Source organism: Chlamydotis macqueenii, chromosome 3, assembly GCF_036417535.1.
Source record: "Chlamydotis macqueenii isolate bChlMac1 chromosome 3, bChlMac1.mat, whole genome shotgun sequence".
Lineage (NCBI taxonomy): Eukaryota > Metazoa > Chordata > Aves > Otidiformes > Otididae > Chlamydotis > Chlamydotis macqueenii.
The window spans coordinates 108213902-108238674 of record NC_141558.1 but is presented as its reverse complement, the minus strand read 5'-3'; the positions used below and the strand labels follow the sequence as shown (position 1 = coordinate 108238674).

At 38.4% G+C, this 24773-nt stretch overlaps 1 protein-coding gene across 1 annotated transcript in view; it reads right to left on the bottom strand.

The window, feature by feature from the left end:
• Positions 1-24773, bottom strand: part of ESR1 (estrogen receptor 1) — a 154317-nt gene that overhangs the window by 94858 nt on the left and 34686 nt on the right. The window contains exon 2 of the mRNA XM_086743373.1: positions 9168-9672. Coding sequence (XP_086599499.1) covers positions 9168-9672 — 505 coding nt within the window. The remainder of the gene's footprint in view (positions 1-9167; positions 9673-24773) is intronic.

The following is a 24773-nucleotide window of genomic DNA, read 5'->3' as shown; positions in this document are numbered from 1 at the left end:
CAAGTCAATCTGTAATCACTGAGAGAGGATGCAGCATGCATGAGACATTAAATTTCATATCATTTAGCTATCAAATACAAGCTAATTCCCACTGTGAATAGTCAGATGCTTCAAGAGTTTGTAGCTTAAATTTGAGTAGGTTTTTTGAGGAGAAACCAAGCAAAAATGAATCAGATTTGACAGTATCTCCACACTACCAAATATCAGAGCTATATCTATAATACAAAGGTGTCTAGGCTGTCCAATGAAAAAGGGGGAGTTTTTTGTATAAGTACAGAAAAATTTTCTTTTCTTTTCCAGATACTTAGAAAGTCGAGTCCTTTTTTGTCAAAATGTTAAAAAAATTACCCGAGACAATCATCGAACACTGAAAATATGAGCAAAAGTTGGACAACATAAGTAACCAAACAAGAGAGGAACGTAGGTAGACTTAATTATAAACAGTGTTACTAGAACTGTCTGTAGATAAAGTGGAGTTTTGCTCCAGGATATTTAAAAATTTCTCTGCAGAATCAGATTTATTTCCACTTTGTTGTGTTTATTGTTTGGGTTTTTTTTATTGCTTGGATCAAGAAGAAATAGTTATAGTAACTTATCTATGTGCAACCTGTTTTAGAATCATATAATAGTTTGGGTTGGAAGGCAATGTTTGACTTCTTAAGCTGCAATATGCCTGGCAGATATTCTTAATAATGGCTCTTACAATTGTACTGGTTCTGATATTGCTGCCAGTAAAACTTCCAACAATGTTATTTTATATGGGTTTCTATCTCAACACCTTTCTCCATGAACCTAACTAGAATGCTCTCAGACTTTTAACATCCTGCTGAACCACCATTTCCAGGATTTGCATGCTTTATCTCTTATTGGAACCCTTGTAGATGAAAATTAGGATTACATTTCTCATAGCATGGCAAGACAAAGCTACAAATACTTCTCAATCCATATGTTCTAAACAATCCAAACCATGCAAAACTATCACAGGGTAATAAATGTGCTTCAGTGGCTCATATGTTGGCAACATACACATTTTTCCTTGCTTGTGTTCATCAATTTGGCTGAAGGAGGAGTATCGTTTTACTGCAGACTGGAAGCAAACAGACAAAGCTGGTTTTTGACATATTAGCCCCCGAAAGATATCTAGATTTGGCACACACTCTCAGCTATACTCTTTGCCTCCACTACAGTTTCCTGGATAAAAGGATTCTGTGATACATAATTTGAAGCAGGGATCTTACTGTCAAGTTCAAGTTGTAACTAATAAGCGAAGCAGGGAACACTTATTTTAATTGATTTTCTTTAGACACCAGCTGATACAAGTTACTGAATAATAACTACATACCACTTCATCAAGATAGCTCAGCAAAACAAATGTTTTAAGAATGCTTACTAGCTTTATAAACTGAAAACACAGGTGACAAGGTATTATGTGACATTTAAGTTTTGCCAAAGATTCAATAGTAAAATTAAATTCTGATTTTCAGAGATAGCACCTTCTGAGCTTCCATCTGTTTACAGATAACCTTGAAGAGGAAAAAAAATTACATTTCTAAAAACTAGAATATTTTAATGGATTTATGAATGAATAGATTTTGTCTCACAAACCTGAACTACATTTAAAGTGAAAAAATTAAAAAAAAAAATGGAAATAGAAAGAAAACACTTGGTATTACACATTCCAGTTTTAACAGGGCTGTATGTAAAAACTGCAGTGGATGCTATCTGGAAAGCATATTATGAGTTTCCCAGTCTTGTGATTTAAGATTTGGAGCCTAAATTTTACACTACATCTTCTTCTGCAGCTGGGCTTTCTGCACAGCATCTTCCCAAGTATTTTTATTTAGCATGAGCTAAGACTTTTCCCATGTTGCAGTAAACTTCCCTTCCCCTTTCTTCCTAGCTTTGATGCTTCCTTTGTAGCATCCTAAAAAGCTTTCCAGAGTTATGTCTTAGCAGCACAAATCAGTACTGAAGCGGGCTGTGGTGATCAAAGCAGTGTTTCTGCATGATAGCAGATAATAAAATAAGGGGGAGGGAAGATGAAGTAGCAATCAAATTGGATATTTGCACTGTAAATTGATGGGAGACAAAAAATCTTCAAAGAAGAAACACAGCTTTTCCATAGAAAATCAGTTAACAGCAATTTTCCTGTTTGGATGCAATGATCAAGATGAAAAAATGCACCACTTATTTACATAGGTTATGAATGGGAAGGAAAACGCATGGGCATTAAACACAGCCCAGCGCTGCGTAGATGCTCACTGGTGTGTCATCCTCAAAAGGAGAGGAAGGCTCTCCCCTGTAGCATTCAACAGCTACTCTACACAGATGCTGCTGCCTGGCTCCTAGGGAGGTAGATTTCGACAGGTGGTAGCCATTGTGAGACAGCAGCACATGGAAACAGAGCACAACGTATTCCACTCGTGTCGTCTGATTCGAGATGGACCGCGCTCTACAGCAGTCATTGCAGACTGAGATTCCACCCACTGCACATGAAGTGGTTACATGCACAGCTGTTCACTGTTAGTCACCAACTGCTTGTTTACAAAGTCATCTTAGTCACTTCTGACTTTCAACCTTTACTGTTATTTTTTACTTTTTCCAATGGCTTCCATGCAGTGAGGAAAATGGAGGCATCTTTTCTTATTTATATAGACGTTGGCTGTTGTGTCATTAGTTAAGAGTGTCACTGCAATGGCTGGAAGACCACTACAATTGTTATGTACATCTATCAACTAGGATTTATGTTTAGAACTATCATATTTAAGCTCCATGTTTTCTGAGGACGATATTTCCTTTTTCTAGTAAGAGGTTAAAATAATATGTCCAGATCACTCCCAAATCCAATATTGTTCCCCATATCTTGCCAAGGAATATTATCCTGCAGATTTATTATCTTCTTACCTCTAACAGGTATCCCTGTAAGTATGTGGTAGGTTAAATCTGGCAAGCATTATTTCCCCATGTTCACAGTCTTGCACCAGAAGAAGAAATACCTTGAGTCAGATGATGTAAGAATCCTCCCTGCAACTGGAATCTGAGGTTGGCAGAAAAGCAGAAATGCCTTGCCTTGCCCAGTGTCACATTGATCAGGGCTCCTAATGAGCTGTGGCAAATTATGACCTTTTGCAGTTCACTGGATATGCCACCCAAATACATAGGGATAGTGTACAACCTCAGATGTGACTTCTCTCTGTACAGCAAATTTTAAAAACAGCCCCCATAATAAATGCAATGAAAGCAACACTTTAAATGAGAGTGTTGAAGCACAGCATCTTTGCTCTAATCTCAGTTCTGATGCCTGAAGAGATAACAGAAAACTCCCTGCAGACACACCAGAGAGCTCATGATTAGTTTCAGTGTTTTACTGTCAACAATATCAAATTAAGAAAATTACCAAAAACCTCAGTTAGTTGGAAGAAGTGGATGCACTTCAGTTGCAGGACTCCTCTCCTCTTCATTTGTTTGGAGCTACGCCTTAGCTCAGGTTGGCCTTTCTTGTTGGTTTAATAAAAAATGCTGGCATTTGATGCTCACTCTGCAATTGTTGAAGGAACTGGTGCCAGCAACTAATGCTTTCCCTATCAGAGGAGATATGGCCAGCAGTGTTTGTTGTTTCAATAGCCTCAGAGCAAGAGTGATCAAGGCCAATGACACAGAGTCAATGGCCCGTCTTCCTCTCAATGGACATATTGCAGTGTCTGTCTGAAGGGAGATTACAGACGGTGACTGCTTTGACTTTTTAGACAGGAGACATAGGGGTGGGATTACTTTCACATAACTTTGGACATCACTGGGCATCCATCTTCATCCAGTAGATATCTGTACCAGAATGAGTCACTTCAGCCATTTTTTACAGTATAGAAAGAGAAACTTGCATTTTTAGAGCCTAATGCACCTGGTCTATTTTAATCAGGTACCTTAGAAAGAGACAATGTGTGTGTTCACAGCACCTTTCCCTCTGGTCTCCACAGGCTAAGAAGGGAGTCCATGTGAAGGTTTGATGCTGTTGTCCATGCCGCATGCCATTTGGGGTTTTCTAGGTGTTGACTCTCACTGACACCCACCTCCTACTCCAAAAAGGTATAGCCACACAGTAGGTCCTGCATCATATCTGCTAGACTCACCTGAGCTTCCGGCCTCTCAAGTGGCACCAAATGACTAAGGAGTGGAAAACTGAATAAAGACTTAGATGCCTACATTGAATCAGATGAACCCCATCCACACAGGCTGCCTGAACAACCATGTTTTTAGTCACAAGTTTTAAATCCACGTGGAAAGGACTTGCTACATGGAGCACTTCCTGGGTCTGTGGTTTATGCAAAAAATACATCTGCTAAAGGAGCGAAGAAAGTTTTCTTCAGTAAGAAAAAAAACTTCAAAAAGGAAGCTCAGAGAGAGCAGGTAGATCCATGTCTCTGCCTTGGCAGAAAGAAGGATAATGAAGAAGAGCTCCTTTACCCCTTTCCACTGCCTTATTCAGAAGGACAGCACATGTGCTCCTCAACAATATGAGCTGGTGACTTTATGATGCAAGCTCACTTGCAGCAGGATCCACATCAGCACATTCTCTAAGAAGAGCAGCACAAACAGCAAAGTTGGTTTGTACAAGGCCCTCGTAACTGTAAAGTGTGAGTATCTCAGAACATTTAACAGGTTTATCTTTACAGCGTTTCCATGAGATAGGATAACTCTGTGCTTTCCTCTCTCTTTCATTACAGCCATCTATTGCTGTAAAATTGTTACAGATATCAGTACCAGCTCTGAAAACAGGAACACTCCCTTTGTTCAAGAAACTGCCTGAACACTCAAACTGTTGAGAGCACCTCAGAACAGACTGATGCTTTAGAGAAAAATAAGCAAAAAACCACCCCAAAACAAAACACTACACTACCTAGTACTCCTTCATGTTACGGAATACCTCACACTACATAAAAAAAAAAAAAAGAGAAAAATTTTGCATTCATTGTAACATTCTTTTAATTTTAAAATTTGGAAAAATCCTCTTTGTTTAGAACTCAGAATGAACAGCTAGAAAGATTCATAATGAATGAGACAAAAAAAACATATATTAGGGTAAGTAACTATTTTTCAGACTGATTGATTTATTAATCACAGCAGAAGAGGGATCAATCTACATTTATAATCTTTCTCAATTTGAGCAAGCATTAAAAATTAAAGCTGTGATCATGTTGATGGGAACAGCAGGTTAATGATGTTTCAGTGGCAATTTCAGTATGATAACTGGGACTAAAGCAAAATACTGTATTATATTAACCTAAACCCAGAGCCCAAGGTGCTAGAAGAGACTCACAAACTAGCCACTATAAGTGAGGGAGCAGTGAATGATTTTTCATCTGATATTCCTGTTTGTACAATGCTTTGCCTTGCCTCTGTCACTCACTGCGGACTAACAGCCCACTCCACCATCAGGTAGATGGTAGATGCAGTTCGTTTTTACATGGGTTTTGGCCAAATTTGGAAGCAGCACTAAGCGCAGGCTACAGAGAGCCTGAAACACAGGCACGATTTTCCTTCAGATCTGAGAAGTGCAAACTCTACGGATGACACGGCAACATCACACACTGGCAAACAAAACAGAACAAAAAGGATTCATCTTTGCTGATGCTTATAGGAATTTACTGAGGTAAATGAGGTACTGAAAGGCTGCTTGGTTTTTCCCTGAATGAACAAAAACCTGCCAAAAAGCACAAAGAAATAACCAGAAATGGCCAGAACTCAAATTTAATAGTTAAGAACAAAAGAAATCTTTCCATTAGTTTACACTAATATCCATTAGTACAGGATTTCCTGTAATAATAAACTACTAGCAGCATTTAATTAAAAAGCCTACTATGAAAGTGATCAAAAAAAGACAATATACACTACACTTGAAGATAATTAAAAACCTAACTAGCAGTATGCCTTCTCCCTCTTACTGGAAGATACTGACACTGTAAGATAAGGGAAAGGTATTTTAGTTTGGCTCTCTATAAAAACAGCCACAAGGTCAGACATAGAAGGTCCCAAGTTAGAGACAGCACAATTTGCATTAATTAAGCCCATTCTCTTTTCTGCAATTCTGATATCTCATGACGTAGAAACTCCAGAAAGGAGGCAAATGGTATATTTTTGTATGCTTTACAAAATTGTTCTCTTCTCCATGTATTGTTGTGTTCTTCAGCTAGATACAGAAATCTGTCATTGTCCTGCAATAAGAAACAAAGCCTTTTTGAAAAGGAAGCACGATTTGAAAGAAATAAAATATAACTTCAGAATTAATACGTAGCTACACATGTCGCTATAGTCAGCACGACTTTGAATACTTACTAACAAAATCAAATGACATTAGACACTTTGCTTATCACTTATGGTAAATTCGGAGTTTTGTGACTGAAGATTTTTAATATTTTATCCAAGTATTAACAGAACATAACTTCAGCTCCAATCCACAATGGTTATTTATTGTCCTAGCCACTTGTATCACAGAATGCATTATTTGCATCTCAAATCTTTAGTATAATAGGATGATACAATGCAAATATTTCAGTCTTGCAAGTGAAACAGCACAATTCTGTTGCACAGAAAGGTAAATAAGAACTGCAGAGAAGTCCTTCTGGGTCTTAGGTTACATTACTTATTATAGAAGCAGGCAACCATATCGTAAACTGATCATGATTCATTTTAAACTTTGTTAGGGCTTTCAGTTTGAGAATTTTTGCCTTTACCACTCCTACTGGCAGGCTGTTCCAGCAACTTAACATTTTGGTAGTTAGACGTCTTCCAGCCTTCAGCATCAGTTTATTCATTGCTAGATTACACTGCCCTATGCTCTCTCTTCTCCCACAATCCAGTTGAAATCAATGAGATTAGTCAAATGAATAAAGGAAACTGGAAATTCATGCATTAAATACGTTTTATAGAACTTGTTCTTAAACCCTATGATTAGATATTTAATTACTTCCCAAACACTGAACATCTATTCAAATTAGTTTCGCAGACTAGTAGTGATTGGATTTGTGCCAAAACACAAGAATAAAGACCTAATATTTAATGTCGTGAGGCTCATAACTTTCTAAATACAATCTTACAAAAATAAAAAGAAAAATAAGCAATGCTTTCATCAATTTAATTCCAACAGTACTATGCCTGTTAACAAAAGATTATCATAACTACCGCTTTGATACATATTTCTTACTATCACATAAGATGCACTTCACAGAATTATGGCTGGAGGGGCCATTAAATCATTTATATAACACTATGCAGATAAACCACCTGCATATCCAAGATCATAAATTCACCCAATTACGGCTGCACTAATATGCATCAATTGCATATAGCTAAAACATATCTCCAAGGGAGATATCCATGCTTGATTAGAAATGTCAGGAAATGAGGAATCCAGCACTGGCCTTACACGTTTGCTCCAGTAATTTAACTGAAAATGTAAGTTAATTTTATTCTGAAGTGTCTCATCTCAATTCACTGTTTAAAAATAAAAGGACATTATTGCCATAGTTCAACTTCTATTTCCTAGTGACTCTTGATTTTGATTCCTCCTGAAGTAAAACACCCTGACTATAGCACCTTTTCTGCCTGTGTATTGCAACTTCACAAACTCACCCCTCCACTGTTTACGTATCTAAGGTCACTTATACGCTTTTCCCCTCAGGTTTGCACTGGCTGTTCATGTGAAAAAAAAAACTCCTTTAATCTCGCACAAAGTGCAGTTTCACTCTCGAGTCACTGGTAATCATTCAAGACCTTTATGCTCTGACATGTATTCGCTCTTCCTAGAGGTGCTGTACTTGCTTGCACCAAAACGCATTTTGTTTGAACCAATTCAGTTAACAGATGTTGGACAGTCTGACATAACCGTTATCTGTCATTTCACCAGTCTTTATTCCATTTCCTTACCAAAACTATCATTTCAAAAAGTGCAATCACATCACCTGGCTTTTTAGAGCAGATACTGCTACCAGATTCTCACCCAGGCTGAGTTAGACTGTCTTCCAGGACATAGGCTGCCGTTTCCAGCAACATGTTACATTGTGCAAATAAGTCTGGCAGAGTCTGGCCCTCGCCAGGGAAAGAATAACTTGCTTTTATTTTTTCAGAGTCCATTTCTAGCAAACTCACCTGTATCTCCAAAAAAAAAAAATACAGATACAGAGTTTAGTAAAAAAAATAAACCCATTTAACTGTTCACTTTGATTCACTGAAGCCCAGTATAATATGCTGATGCAAAACTATGCTATTAATGCTGCACAAACATCAACAGTGTGGGTATTAGTGTGCATGACTACATTTTCTTGGAAGCTACAGTTCTACCAATTTCTAACACTTACTTCAGAATATACAGAAACGTTTTCACAACTGACAACAAATATGTAAACCAAGGAAAATTATTCCCCCCCCCCCTTAAAAGATACTCTATCCTTCTATTCCAGACAAAACAAACAACCCTTCTATTGTGGGATAAAAATAATTAAAAAAAAAAAAACAAAATTGTATTTTTTTATATGTAGCATGCCAGATTCACGGTTAGTGTATATCACTCTCCAATGAAAAATGCAGGTTAATAGGCACACAGCTCTTAGGAGAGCTCATGAAGGTGGTTACTGACTGACAGACTGTCACTGAGTCAGCTCTACCAGTTTGATTAGGAAGGATATTGTGCTTCTGAACTACTCCCTATGGAAGCCAATTCTCACACTGTAAAGGAAATCAGAAGAGAAAAAATGCTCTTACTACCAGCTAAGAGCTGAACAAACAACTACTCACACCCAGAAATGTGTGATGGTGGAAGTCTTTTTAGTGTACTTCAGACAGTAATTCGGACATGTTACAACAGGGAGGTTGTTTGCCATTCTTTAATCAATTACAATTTCATGTTTTCCCAGGAAATATTTATATTCATTATCCAATTTGTCTCTCATTTATGTATAGTTTTCAAAATTTACAGCTTACAGTCACAGTGAGCTGTGAATTACAGTTTCATTTTATTCCACAATATTTTTACGGTCTAGATATCATCAACGATTAAATTAAATCACATGGTCCTTTACACAAAAAGAAAAGATTACGGTATACATATTTTCACATTCTAATTCTCTCCATTCATTTGCTTAAAGAAGAAAGAAAAAAATATCTGCAACATTTACCTGTAGAAGGCTGGAGGAGCAGCTTCCCTCATCCCAAAGCTGCCTTGCTCATTTTCAAGGTAGTAGGGTACCTGTTGGCTGTGATGATGGATGAAGGGTGAGAGCTGGGGTGCCGTTTGCAAGAACACCACCGGGCTTGGTGGGACATTGTTCAGCGTGTGAAATCCTGCCAGGCTGCTGGACCCGAAAGATTCCGAAGTAGTGGCATAACTGAGAGTAGTAGAGCTGTACACCGGAGCCGTAGTACCAAAATCATAAGTGGTCCCTTCTGGGTAGTTAAAAACGCCCGTCTTGTTGCTCTCCACGTACATGTCGCTGAGCGATCGTTCCAGGGGAATCTTCAGCTGAGGTCTGCTCAGCGTCTCCAGTTCAGTGCCTTGAATCTGGTGCAGGAGGGTAACTCCAGAGGTTTTGGTGTGAAGGGTCATGGTCAGTGCTAATGGCAGTGAGCAAGGAACATATCTGCTTTTACTGTCAACAGCGAGATCGGCAGCTGGCAGCCCACCTAAAAAAAACACCAGAACCTATTCTGAGGCTCAGCAGAAATCATAATAAAGCAGCGCTACACAGGTATTCCTCTAATCTCAGCAAGGAGGAGGACACAAACAAATGCAGAGTGAGCACTGAAAACGCGCATTCTCTCTCCCTCTCCCTCTCTCTAACTTTTAGGAACTCCTCATCTGTGCTAATATGCATTACAAGGTGCTGGCTGCGGGCCAGGAACCCTTGCCTTGTGCCGCCGTTGGTTTAAACATCACTTCAGAAACAATTAGCTTTGGAGTTATACCAAATAATTACCCCAGTAAACGTTACTTCATCCTTCCTAGTCGTTTAATTTTTCGCTTCGGGGTAGCCAGCGCTCTGCAGCAACTAACGGTAAAGAAGACATAAATCCAAGCAGGAAGAGTAGTCCAGTGGCCAGGCAGATTTCCTCAGCAGGCTCCAATCTATCTCTGCTTATCTCGCCTCCTGTTTGATTCATTTTTGTGTTTGCTAGAAATATGTAATGTGTACATTGTCATGACCCTGGGTAGGACTATGCTGTAACTGAGATAGAGCAAAGCAGAATCTGTGTGTGCAAGCGCATGCATCTCTGTCAGTCTGTGTGTGTCTGTGTGTAACGAGTATCAGTCAATAAAAAATAGCTAACAAAATTAAAAGGTCTACGATATCTATGTAGAAGAAAAGGTTTATAATGCACTTTCATCAGTACTAGCAACTTGAAGTTAACAGAGTGTAAAAGTAACATTTAAAAGTGAGGAAAATATTTAGATTTGTCTAGAAGTTTCTATCTACTCCTTTTAAGGCTGTAAAATGATGAAACAAAGCATCATTCAGACTTTTTCACGAGAAGACCCTAAAAGTTAGGAAAAAAGGATTGCATGACACATGAATTGAATACAAGAAGTTCTTTTCCCTGTGAACAAAAGCTCAGTAAACCTGAATTTTTAAATCAGACTGGAAAATCAAGTAATCTAAAATAATCACATGGTATTGCTTTTAAAATAAACTGAAATGCCTCTCAAAGTTATATTTAGAAGAAAAAAAAAAGGAGAAGAGAGAGAACATAATGAAAAGGTGGGGCATGCATGCTTCATCTTGCAATCTCATTCCATATAATTTTAACTTTGCACAAACCAGTTCTCCTGAACCAGCTAAATGAAAACCTCCAGAAACTGTTTCAAGCTCCCTAGCTTTATTGCTGTGGTCTGCGGTTCAGTCCATGAAATAGGTTAATGCCAACCCTAAATGCATTAATATATGGGCTCCCGTTAGTATGCTTTGAATACCAGCAAAGTCTATGCTATACTTAAACAACTCCACAGTTATCCAGCTCAACCTTCAAAAAAGCCAAGATAACGAAAAACTGAATATGCAGGTCACTAATAGTTTCAACAAAAGTTTACTAAAAGTGGTTTTATTTTAGTAATAATGCTATGTTTTCAGAACTTCTACTAAAATAGACAAAGTTATTTATATTTGCAAGACTATTCTGAAGCAATCTACATTTGCACGTCAGCAGGCACACAGCTAAGACAGCAGCACACACATAAATACGGACTTGATAGATTTCCTCACCCACCCGGCCACCCTCTCTACCCTGTTCAAATTTCAGGTTGTAGACTTTGATCAAAGAGATAAGCTTGTTTAAATAACGCTGGACTAAACATGTTCCCGGTTAAAAAAAAAAAAAAAAAAAATCAGACAATCATACCCAGCAGTTCAGAAAGTCTTCGAAGAGTTATTCTGAAAATATGCCAGACAGTGTGAGAGAAAAAAAAGAGAGCCTGTGCATGTTTGCATAGAGTGGGCGAATGTGCATCTGCAGAGACTCGCAAAACAGCAAGCAAGCACAGCTCTCAACAGCCAGGCTGCTGGGCTACACAGACCGAAATGAATGGCAGTTACGAGTTTAAGGTCAGCCACTCTTATATAGATTTCATTTCATGCTTCAGTAATACATTGAAAAAGCATTACCTCGTATTAAACAGCATAATCTGAGAATTAATGTGAATCTGCCTGCCATAAGAAGTACTCACTTATATAGTGTGCTACAAAATGGACTTGAAATTTTTATTTAAAGCATTATCCAATGTGTAACTATTTTGGAATTACTACATTGACATGCAATAAAATGCTCCAGGCAGAATATCTACACAAAAAACAGAAGTGTAAGTGTGCACACAGAATTGACTTCTGAGTGCATCTTATGCAACCTCAGTGCTCCTTACATGCGGTTTTTCAAAATCTCATTAAATATTTTGGGAGGGTTATGTGTTCTCAGGGAGACAACTACTTAAAATTTCCACCATAGGCAACTGGCATTAAAACGCACAGTAGGGTTAAGCAAAAGCACCATCGCTTCTGCTCCGTACCAGTTAAACTAGGGAACCTCGGAGCAGCTTTCCACAAGCCAGTGTGGAAAGTTACAGTCCTACCCCCTAAAAGGGCTCCGCAATAGACAGCTGCAGCATCCCAGCAGCACACAGCCTGGTACACATCTTGGAAGAAAAAAATGTGAGTGCCACCACCAAGGTGTTAGGGGCCGGCTGGGAATCCCTGTGATAGCATCCTGTAATGTCTGGGAAACTTTATTTGTGGGGAAAAAAGAGCAAGAAAGGGCAAGGGTGAGGTGCAGGGGTTAGTCAAGCCCAGTCCCAGGAAGAAGGTGAATTTTTCATTTGCGCACACTGCATAAAATCAATTTTTCATTCTGCAAACTACATGTGGGATTTTTAGATAAAAAAAAAAAGGTGTGAAATGCAACAGACTATCGGGGGGGGGGGGGGGGGGGAGGTATTTTTCTTCTCCTGCATGGTGATGACTATCCTGCTTGCTCCAAATTAACAAGTGTTGCAAATTCACCCTGCTTTAGAGATGGCATTAGATGTGTCTGCCTGTGGGCTTGTCCTCCAGAAAAATGAGACCAACGTTTCTAAAACCATGTCTTTCTGCTTAAAGGCCAGGACTTACTGCACCACTCAGTTTAATCACTTTGGTCTATTAGATGTCAGTTTTTACATGTTATGAGCTCAATATGGAAATATGCACAGGATATAGCAATAATATTTGGTACTTTTTACCAGTGGACAAAAAGTCTATGCAAAAACTTGTTTTCGCTAAATCCCATTTCATGTGTGCCTTTAAAAATACGCAGGTCTAATACAGAAGGGGTTGCCTCATTCACTGTGTATTTTTCAAAAAAACACATGTAGTAACGACAGAGTAAATAAAAACATGATTTGGCTGCTTCATTTCCAGTGCTAGACAGAAGTGTTCAAAAAATACCTAGTCAATAGGAAATCTACCTTTTCAGATTTTGTAATTTCTCCACTAATGTGTATTCAACTGCAGCCAAGCCACCCTATCTATTTCTTTCACCTTAATAAAGGCCTAACACTGCTTTGGAGTTACCAAGCACATACTACAGGAGAAAGTTGTCTATCCCACTCTTCCTCAGACACCCATAAAAACCAGGAAAGCTGGTTCTACAAAGTCTGAAGATTTGCTAAATTTATATCAGGTATAGATTTGGTTTTTGCTATATTTCTGAAGTTTGGGAAGATACAAATAAAATTTATGCTGGTTTTGACCCATCTAGATTTACGGATATGTGATATGTATGCATATGTTAAAATAGGGAAGAAACACGAGCGGACAAGGCCACTGTGACTGAGGATCACTACAGACATGTTGGCAAGGAAGGTCAAAGCAGAAACTGCTTCTTCATACACAGCGATTTTTAGTGAGGCTGAGTCAAGGAAACAGGTTTTTTTCAATTTCTGAAACAGCGAGGATTTAGACACAATCCTTCTTATGGAAATAAGAAATGAATTGATTAAATGAATGAAAGTGATTGATTAAATACCGTGTTCCCCTTTTTTAAAATCTCAACCTTTCTATTTTCTTTTTCTAGATATGCCAGAGTTCCAGTGCCCAACTCAGATTTTTCCAGAGTGAGGAATTTACTCTAAATTACACTAATAAAATACTAAATGCAGTAACATTAAAATTGAATCACATTTCTGTGGCTTTGTGGTTAAATTAGCATCATTTAGAGCTAAAGAAAATTTAGGTATGTTTCTAAAGGCAAATTTTGCTCATTTCAATTCATTGATGAACAATTTGCTTCTAGTTTTTACATTTCTGTCTTTTTTATTTTTCTTTTGTTGTTGTTGACAAACAACTAGAGTGATTAGATTCCACTAGCAGAGTCTTGCATAGTGCAGTCTGGCTCAGCTGGCCCATTAGTCCAACATCCTTACCAGACACAAACATGAGGGTATTGAATCAAAATCAGGATTCTTACCATAACAGAGAACATGAACATATTTTCTCTTCAAAACTGGAACATAGGTTAAAAAAAAAAAAAAAAAAAGAGAGAAGTAGCCTCCTTCCACTGATTGCAAATAATGTGGCCCCAGCAAGATGGACTCAGGAAAAAAGAAAAGAATAGACAACAAAAATTACAGAAAATAGTACTCTAATTTATCAAAATAACCAAAAGAAGGTTTGGGAATTTCCAGTGCCATGAGCAATTTTATAAAGACTTCACTAAAAGTCCTGAAAGCCAGTCAAGTAAAGGTAACAAAATAAGTTCAGCTTACAGGGAGAAAAACAAGGGAAAGAAAAGGAGGAAGAAACAGCCTGAACAGAATCTTGATTCTGGACAAGATAAAATAGCAGCTTGAGGAAAAAGGAGATGAAAGTAAAAACACTACACAAAGACTATTCAAATCATAGGACTCTTTAAAGATAGTAAAACTCCTCATCCTATAGCGGGCTTTTTTCAGCACTAAGTTTTAGTAAACATTCCAACAAGAAATGGTAAACTCAGAACTTAGAACATATACTATAAATTTTCCACAAACCTGCTGACAGCGAGAGACCATAAACTTCATTGCTTTGGTTCCACAGCTATAAAGATAGAAGCTTTTTTTAGCTGCTGCAATTAAAGAAGAATCTATTGCACATAACAGGAGGAACATTATGTTTTTCCAAGATTCCACTGTAACATTACAGAGAAATTATGTTGTGTTTAGTCCAGTGAGGAAACTCCTCAAGATAGACAGCTGGAGAACAGCACCATCTACCCAAATGCTTTATAAATCTTCTCCGCGGGAAAAAAAAAAAAAAAATAAAGCCCTTAATACAACTAGGCAAAGCAAGAGGTATGCTTAAAAATTCCTTAGGCTTTTAGTAGAGATTACTGCTTTACCCTGGTATTGGGAGCTTTTAACATTTAAAGTTTTAGAAGTTGATACAAAGATGTATATCTGTTTTTTCCCCCCACTCTCAAATAACATAGCAAAACCAGGCACTGCACCAAAAAGTTGGACCCAAGATTTTTCATTCTAAATTTATGTTTTAAGTTGGTTTTACTCTTAAAAGAGGAGCTTCTGCTTTCATATGTCAAATGTAAGTAGAGAGTTTGATACATTTGCTTAAAGCAGTTGTTATTCCAAACAGGGAACTATGGAATACAAATATTCCACATACATGTGTATTGATTTACAACATCTAAATATACCTTCAGTTTTACCCATATTTTGGGTGAAAAGATCTATTATCTACTTTGAAATTATCTATGTAATCAAGGGAAAAATTAGGTTGAGCTGTTAGTATAAGTTTTTGGTAAAGTATTCTGATGCTTTACATTTTAAGACTTTGTTTACAGCTATTGATGATACTATCAGATTTTAACCATTCAGGCAGAAATTTTACATGTCAATGAGGAGATCAGAGAGGATAACTTGGAAGCATCTGAACCAACTGGAAAGAATTTTTTTGCTTTTCCTTCATTAAAGATTTCTAGGAACCCTTTTTTGAAATGAGAAATCCTTTTTGCTGTAGCAAATGAGGGTTTGGAGCAGGAACTTTGAATCTGGCAGGGAGCTGAAACTGCATATCACAAAACTGCCTTTTGCTATTTCTCTGAAACTCCATCCACATTTGCCCAATTTTTCAACCCCTGAAAAATTGCAGGTTTTTAAGAGTTAAGATTTCTAAAAGCTCTCTTCTGACTAAGCCGGCTCTCTCCTCTCTCAGATTCTCATCCTGACTAGACTGGGCACAGAACTTCCCAAAAGAGTGAACGACATCCTACTGTCCAGATTATTATAGATACAGAAAGTTTTCCCCTTTCATTATTCTTCTAGGGCAGATAAGAGTCTGAGCTTAAATGCAGATTATTGTGTCAGTTATTACACTGAATTTCAGTCCCCAGATGTACAGACCGAATTTCCTGACACCAAAATGCGGCACCACCTGCCCTTTCAATTCAGCATTAGAAAACATGTAGAAACGCACCCTTTCCTAAAGAGGAGTAAAAGACATGCTGTAATGTAACTAGGTTGTGGATTTCTTCTTTTTTTTTTTTTGTACCTAAGATGGATGGGAAAGGATAAGACTAAATAACTGTGCCCAACTCATGCAGAATAAATGACTTACTGCACACATAAAATGGGCCAAAACACCTGAGTACTCTGGATAAACTCAAAAGATACTAGCAAATACCAATGTTTCACAGAGTTAGCAAATGTTTTCACGGACGCAGAAAAACATTTTAAAAAGACATTTATCTGCTTTCCTACAAAAAAATGTTAACCACTTGTGAACAAAGGTGTTCACTGGTAGAAACGCAACAATAATGGGATTCAACATTAAGCAATAGTCCTTGCGTAAACACAAACACAACATCTTAATACACCATTTCTCATGGATCTAGCGTCACCTGAAAACAAGAATGAACTCTGAAATGCAAACGTGGAGCTAATTAGTATCCCACGTTCATATTCATTTGTTGTGTTTATATCAAAGACAAATCAAATGAAGTGACTAATCATCATGAGTTAGCATTCTGAAAACAGCCTAGCAAGAAACTTTGGAAGTCTTCAGAAGGAAGACAGCTTTGTATCTATTAAGACTGGCTTAAGGGTGAGACACCTTCAAAATGATCAAACATTACCATGTCTGGGCTCCCAAAAATAGTCATAAATGAGCCATGTGCTTAATTCCATTTATATGGTGATATTGACAAGTTTTGTTTATGAGATTCAAGACATGAAGCTGAGCACAAAAATTCACCATTGCTCAGTCAGGGAAGACAACTGCTGTACGACTTCTTTCTAGCTGACAGAGCACAGTTTGAGGAAACAAGTGCTGAAAACAAGCTCCTTAAATCTAGGAGTGAGATATCTTGGAAGAAAGATGTGGGAATGATGTGGGTAGAGGGAGAGATTTGTATCTGAACAAACTCTTAGGAAACTCCTAAAAAAAACTGCTTGCACAAGCAAACCTGCTTCCCCAGCCTGACAGCACAGGCTTTGCACAAGGACTGATCCTCTAGGCCTGGATTAAGTGCGTGTCTTAACTAGAAGACAGCATGAAGGAGCCTCTCAGATAGCATTATAATTTTGTAACTGTGCTATCGGTATTACGCATTTGTAAATTCTTTATTTAGTTTAAACTTAAAGTACCCTGGGGCGATTCCAGGCTCAGTGGCACACACCATCCCTATATAAGAGTACATCTTCAAAGTGATGAAGTACCATTAGTGTAACAGGTAGTAGAACACAGTTCTTCAGATCACTTGAAAGATAGCTCTCTCTTCTGTTGAACTATACAGACCAATTTGAACATTCGTAATACAGCAATCTATGTGGAAAAACCTTGCATCTTCCAGATATCAGGATTAGTCCACAAAATCACCGTTTTGACATGGAAGAATGGTGTTGCATGCAAAACACCCAGAAGCATTTATCTTCCCCCTGCCTTTGCCCCCATCCCTTCTCCCAGGATCTTCCATTGCTTCATCACCTTTGCTTAGTGGATGTCACCTCCATTTGATAATCAGTCATATTTCATCATTAATTGGTCTCATTCACAACATTATTTCTCCAGACTCATTTTCCTGCCAAATGCTTGACTGTGTACTGAGCAACACGAGCCTCTCAGACTTCAGGCTTAAACATGTGCAAGCAAGAGCTCTCCTGCATGTCCCCCATGGGCATACAAAATACGCATGATGATGATCTTCTCATGTAAACTGTCTCAGCTCTCTTCTCTCAAATGCTGCACTATTAGACTACTTTTTCCATATTTCTTCTTGTAGTTTCAAGTTACACTGCAACTGATACCTAAAACAGGTCCAGTTCTTTTTTTCAAAAGACACGTGCTAACAGATGAAGAACTAAGAGAAACACAAGTGCTTGCTCATTTTATAATCTCCACGCTTAAAGAAGCGGTCTCAAATTAGGCCTATCAGTGGGAGACTTCCTGTTACCCTTACTCCGTTTTGGGTCTCCCATTACAAGAAGCAAGTCCAGAGGCCCCAAGCCGGTCAGGATATGGAAGGACAGCCTCAGGTAGCAGGGCCTGCTCAAACTGTAGGAAAAAGGGCTCAGGAAGACCTTATTGCTATCTACAGCCACCTGACCAGAGAATACAGAAAATACAGAGCCAGACTCTTCTTAGAGGTGCACAGCGACAGTCCAAGAAGCACCAGGACACAAGCTGGACTATGACAAATTCCAATTCGATATGAAGTAAAATTTTTTTTGCCATGAGAGTGGTCAAATACTGGAATAGGCTGTGCAGAGATGCTGGGAACTCCCTGTCCTTTGAGGATGAGACTCAACTTTGAGTTCAAGACTCAACTGGACAAATCCCTGAGTAATCTGATCGAAAAATATCTTCCTTGAGTATAGGTTTGGTCTAAATGACATCTTGCTATCCCTTCCAATTTATTCTATGATTCTATGCATCTGATACACAGATCTGCAACAAAATATTCAAACAGAAGATATTAATTACTTTTATGATGGTCCGTTTCCCCGTACTCCACAGGTGCCTTGTTTCAGGATCCCATTTCATAGTTTCAATCCTTCTGCTGCTCTTTCAGCGAGAAATCTGCCTTTTTAAATTGGTCTTCTATTTTCCCTAAATTAGATGGGAATTAAGGAAGCGCCATGGGCAAACTCATCCTTCCCACAATTCATCTGCTAACTGGCCTGATCCATATATTAGTGTCGCAGTTCCCTATCATAATCTGAGTTAGGGGAAAAAAAAGAAAAAAAAAATCTATTGGCCTCACTGTACCTTCTCATTATTTCTGTAAACTGCTCTAGTCCTTATCCAAAACACCTTTGCTGCCCATTGCCCTGGTCTCAGTAGTCAATGGCACACATATGTTTGAACATCCATCAAGACTGAGGAGGTAAGCAGTCAGCCATCTTTTATGGTCTTCACAAAACAAAACCAGCTGCCTTTTTTAATGGAGATGACCGTCTTCATCCAAAGACTCATTCTGAAGTGTCTTTCCATGGGTCTAGCTCCCTCTGCCAATGATTTTCCATACATATGATGCAGGGATGTGTACAGTAAAGTGACTAGAGTGTCCAAGTGTTTAGAAGGTAGAGCCTAACTCCAAACCAGAAAACAGCATAGAATCATTCTTTTGGCATGTCCTACTTTCTTTACTTTCTTTCTCTCCAGTAATGGTATTTAAATGTATCACATTTGGTTTTAACATCTCACACATTCACATTTCTTTCCTAGAAGCTGATCCTCCAATTGAAAGGTGCTTGTGGTGAGGCTAATCCTATCACCTCAAGAAGTTATACTTATTGTGACCATGAGGACAAGATAACTCTTCACCTAAATGGCCTGGAAAAGTCTTGGTGCTCCAGCATCCCATTCTTGTCTACCAGGAGTATTTGACTTCAGCTACTGGTAGCAGAAGTCCCTCATTTTCTGAGCATCTTCAGAGAACTGGATTTGCTTCAGTTAATGCCGCTAATCATTGTCAATCAATCTTCTTTGTACATGTACCTGTGAATAACCTGCAGCCAGCACATCAAGTCTTCTCATGTACCTTAGCTTCTCTCTATCCAATTAAGAGATTATCACAGAGTCATTGGGCTCTTGCCAGCGCCACACAAGGAAGGTGTGTAAATTCACCTCTGCGTCTATTCTCATAAATCTCAAGCCTAAAATAGAAAGTCCACACAGGGTATCAGTTATTGAACTAATCGGTGTGGCTATACATTTTTCTGTATTCTCTCCCTGATGTCAAGAACTGGCTTGCTATTGCCACCACCAGCCCAGCAACAACTACAGCCACATCTGAGTGGCTCGTTGCTGCCACTGTCCATCCATCTGGCACATACTCTAGAAAAGCATGGTCAGACAGCAAATGTTCATTAAAAATGGTCATGTCCAGCAGGGAAGGTACTGTCTACTGTCTGCAGTCATCCTGTGCAGATCCCAAGTGAAAGAGCAAATTCAATATTCTAGATAGAGAAAGTGTGGTCGATGTTGTAGGGAAATTCGTCATGAGTTAATAACTCATCAGGCCTTTGTAACTGGGAGCTGTGACTTCTGTCTGGTGCACATTTTAAAAATCTCACTCACCAATTAATGAAGTATTTCTTAATTCTAAGAAAATTCAGCCCTTCTAGAAGAGAAGTCTCAGTAAGAGGTTCCCTCTGTTCTGTGTAAGTAGCAGAAATGTACCATCTATATTAAAAGATGCATTTTGGAGCTAATTAGCATTCTTCTGCAACAGTTACAGTGAAGACATGCAGGACAAGGAAGATCTTGAAATTAATCCTTATAAGACATTTTCTGATACCTTTACATTTTTTATTTTTAAAAATTTATAGGGATTGTATTAAATATATAATCCTAAATAAGGCTTTGCTATGATAATATGAATCAGTCACTGTCTTCTGTAGAACTGATAATGATGAGCTAAGTTAAAAATGAGTTTAAGTGCTTTGCTGGATCAGGGCCTAAGTCTCTGATCCTCACACACACATCATCTCCAACCATCAGAAAAGTCCAAAATTAACAGCCAGAGAGGTTATATCTCATTCTTTTGGAATAACTTGCAAGCTTTCCAAAATTCTGTTTCTGTGATATAATGTATACTCCTTAGTCCAGAGAAGAAGTCCAATTTTAAAACTGGCTTAACAAGTCTACAAGCATGGCCAACAGAATTTGAACCAAAAAGCAACGCGAAACACTCAGTTCTATAGTGATTGTTATTTGTACTCAGGAACACCTAAGATCACCATCAGAAATTAGGTTCTTGTTGTGCTAAGTACAATGTATACTTAGAACAAAGAATGTTTACTTAATAGCCGAGATTTAAATATCCATGCTTATACTAGCGACTGAAAACAGCACCCTTAAAGAAAGCGTTTCTCCATTTCTTCACAAAATTCAAGTCGACCTGATTAAGTATCTCCTGCTTCCATTACGATGTTCCATTGTTTAATGAAACTGAAGTCTGTTTTCTAAACTCTAAATATAACATCTTTTGATCAAGCTATCAAACAATTCAAAAACTGCAAATACAGAATTAAAGAACTAACATTAACAACAATTGTTGAAAAAATCAGGGAGTTACAAAGTAGGCAATTGCAAAGAACAGTCACAAACCAGCCGTAATGTAACTGAAGCAGGAATTTGTGTTACAGCTCCTGAAGACTTCAGTTCTCACCAGAACGACCATGAGCAACAACAAAATCATACAACTTCAGTGTTGTCTAACCAGCATCTGCAGTACACTCTGTCTCAAGGAGATAAGAAACAAAACCCACCCAAAAAAAAAAGAAAGGAAAAGCAGGGTAGGAAAAAACCTAGGCTTCTGGCTGGTGAAAGCTTCCCAAGTCACTTCTGTGCTTCTGCAGAAAGACAAAAATGCATTGTCATCTGTCAAGCGGAACAAATAGGACCTTAGTGATTCAGTAACAGTTGCACTCTCTTGGCAGATATTAGCTTGTTTAAGGCAGGGAAGATCAAAGGAAGTAACTGGATGCCAACAGGAGGAAAAAAAAAGTAAAAAAGAAGAAAAAAGGTCAAAGTTATTTATTATTTCGGCATTCCCCTATCTTTATTTGCTCTTCTACCATTTTCATTGTTTTGTGCAACAAGATGGAGGTCTTCCTGAAACAGAGCAGTCGATAATTTAATGCAATGGTTCTTGTGCAATACAGGCTCTCCTGTAAGTCCAGAGACACATCAGGGCAATAGGTTTTCCATTCCTAAGGGTGTGTGAAATATCCACAGACTTATTTAGCACAATGATCTACCACAGAGCTATGAGTATTGAATTAGAAAAACAGAAAGAATGCACAACATTGGCATTACAGAAGCTGAATATAAGAATAGAGATATTTGATTTGAAACTACAGGAAAACCAGAGTTAATATTAACTAGTTGCCATTTTTCCAAGGAGGTGAGGTTACAGCTGCAAAACCTTTAAAAGTTGCAAATACTGGTATCACAGACTTCTTACACTTGTGGTTAATTAATTTAAATTTTTTAAGTACTTTTTTTTTGCCTGGAGAAATATAAAGAAATTTAAGTTCTTATAGTGTAGGGTTATTCCTAATCATTTCTAAATGAGATCTTGCCATAATCAAAACCTCATCAATGCATCACTTGTGCAGCGTAACAGAGAGAAAGGGCGGATCCGTACTATACAAAGACAACAGACACATCGATTCCCAATCCATCTTTATGTGTCTCAGCTCTGGAATATGCACAGAAAGACTGCTCCTAGCACAGTGCCATGCTCTGGATGATTAACCCCTGTCTCACAGACGGCGTAGTCCTCATACAGTTATATTGCTTTGTATACCAAGTCACTATCTCTATACTGTGTAATATGTGAACTGATTCAGGCAGTAACGCTGCACGATTCTTTCTACCATACTTCTTCAAATAGGATAAGTATGCCTAAGAAAGGCCTCTTGACAGGCTATAAAACTCATCCCTGGGTACAAATAGTTGCAGTATCATAAGAGCTATATGGACTGGTGGCACATTACAGCCCAGAACCAACGCGGTGACACTGTGAACGGCACCAGGAAGGCAGGAGCCCCTGAGAGGAGGTGGTTAGCAAGCCGAAGACAGTGTCGGCTGCCCTCATCAGATGTGGCTGAGTAATGACGAGGTGACAACAAAGACGCTGACAGCATCTTCCCCAGGGAAGTACTGTCTCTATTAAGGTACAGGTAGATGCACCTCCAGGCTGCTTCTGTTCTAGTGAAAACATGACATACCTGCAGACTCTGCAATTGCATTATTAACTGTCGCAATATTCCCTGGGATAATTTTGGCATGTCCCAAACAGCCCTATCATTCCTGAGCTTGTTTGAGGCATTAAAAAAAACTACATGACCATTTTTATAATTTAGCTTGCATCCATCCACCACTTCGTGGAAACTATTAGCACAGATGCAAGCTATTCCAGGACATTTGGTCCAGCTGCCTGGCTGTATTTGATTTATGTTTACAGCTAAAGCCCCTGGCTTTTAAGTTTGATCCAAAAGATTGGTTTGCAACCTGCTTGTTAGGTGCCAAAGTTCAAGAGAAACGCAGACTGTTAAAGCCCGGGCATGCCTCACTCCCAGCAGCTTCAGCGTGACTTCAGCTTGCACAGTGCATCGCTGGGCACTTCTGACCTGGAATGGTCAAGGGAGCATTTGCAAGGCACAGAGGAAACACATCTCTGTCTCACTGTTCAGGGAATTCAGCTTCCTGAAAGCCAGACTGGAAAGTCACTCCTTCATGCTTGTCAGGCTTTTAAAAAGAATAATTTTGCAACACAGCTCGAGTGATTTAGCAGTGAACTGTTGACAAAAGTGGTGGTATCCCTCGTCCTGCCTTTGCATTCCCACCTCTTTCCATGCTCCCAATCTGGAGACTGACACTAGCAAAAAGCTTCAGTTGTCTTCTGAAAGGTGTAGCTCTCGAGCCAGCTTGGGAGCAGCTGCAGGAGCACATGGCCAAAGTGAAGAGGGAGACAACACTCTTCAGCAGCGGCCAGCCCTCAGGTTGATGTAAAAGCACACACCGAGAGAACAAGCCAAAGCAGAAAGGATGAAAACTGCCAAAGGGACATTTGTCCACCACACACTCACATTGGTCATGATGAAACTGAATCAAACACAGCATGGATTACATATACCTATTACATGGCTTATTTCTTTTCTATTATCTGTATTATACTCTCTTCTCCTTAACAAATAATTTTGTTTTATCTAAAGAGTTGCAAAAAGAAAAATGGTCCCTGCTTAAGATCAAGAAGTATTTTGCTTTTCACAAGTTTTTATGAGGATATTCAGTTCATTTTTTTCCACATCTCTGTGCAAAAAAAAAAAAAAAAACAAGCAGCAAGATAAACCACTTTTAAGAGGAACATCTAAATATTTGTACTTAGCCAATGTTGACAAAGAATAATATACATAATTACTACTAAAATTACTTGACTTAATTCCACAGTGACGGAGTCCTGAATTTTTTTACTAGAAGAGAAATATTTATCTAGAATATATACTGTTCAATTTTTTTAAAGTGAAATATACTGTAAATTTTAATAACTAAAAATTACAAGTTGAGTGACAGAAAGATCAAAAACTGTTCATCCATAATGTTAAGAATTTTAAGGCACTTTTTTCTTCACATTTCTTCACTTTAAATCATCGCATATGATTTAAAAGGCTGTTGGAGGCAAAATACTACGGCTGATGGATCAACCTTTTGCTCTAATATAGCAGCTATTCCTGTATGCCTGTGTTTCTGGTTTTCAGAGAAAGATTGAGTATGAGTAGATCAAATTACAGTCACTATTATACTATAATTGAAAGCCTTCATCTGCTACTGAAGGAGAAAAATACTTGTCCTTGCTTTCCACCATCATATGGTCACTGCTTATTAACCAAAAGAACTCGAAAGCTGTACTATGAACTCCAGTCTGCAAAATCTGCACCACCCAGAAAGAACATACCTAAGACCCATGACTGCTCACTGAGGACCACATCTGTACTTTTACCAGCAAGCACTGCAATATCTTTGAGTACTCCAGATAATAGAACGAGTATTACACAGCATTCCACCTAAATAACAGCTTGTGCACTAAAATGTACCCCAACAAAAAATCCCTGCATTTCACTCTTCAGGTATAAAAAACTGCTAGAATGTTTTTTTCTTATATAGTCTGGGTCCTGAAACATATCAATAAATCATTTCGAAGTAGATGTAAAAGTTACTCTTGCAAAATTTTATTCTACAATATTCACAGTTCTAGTTTGG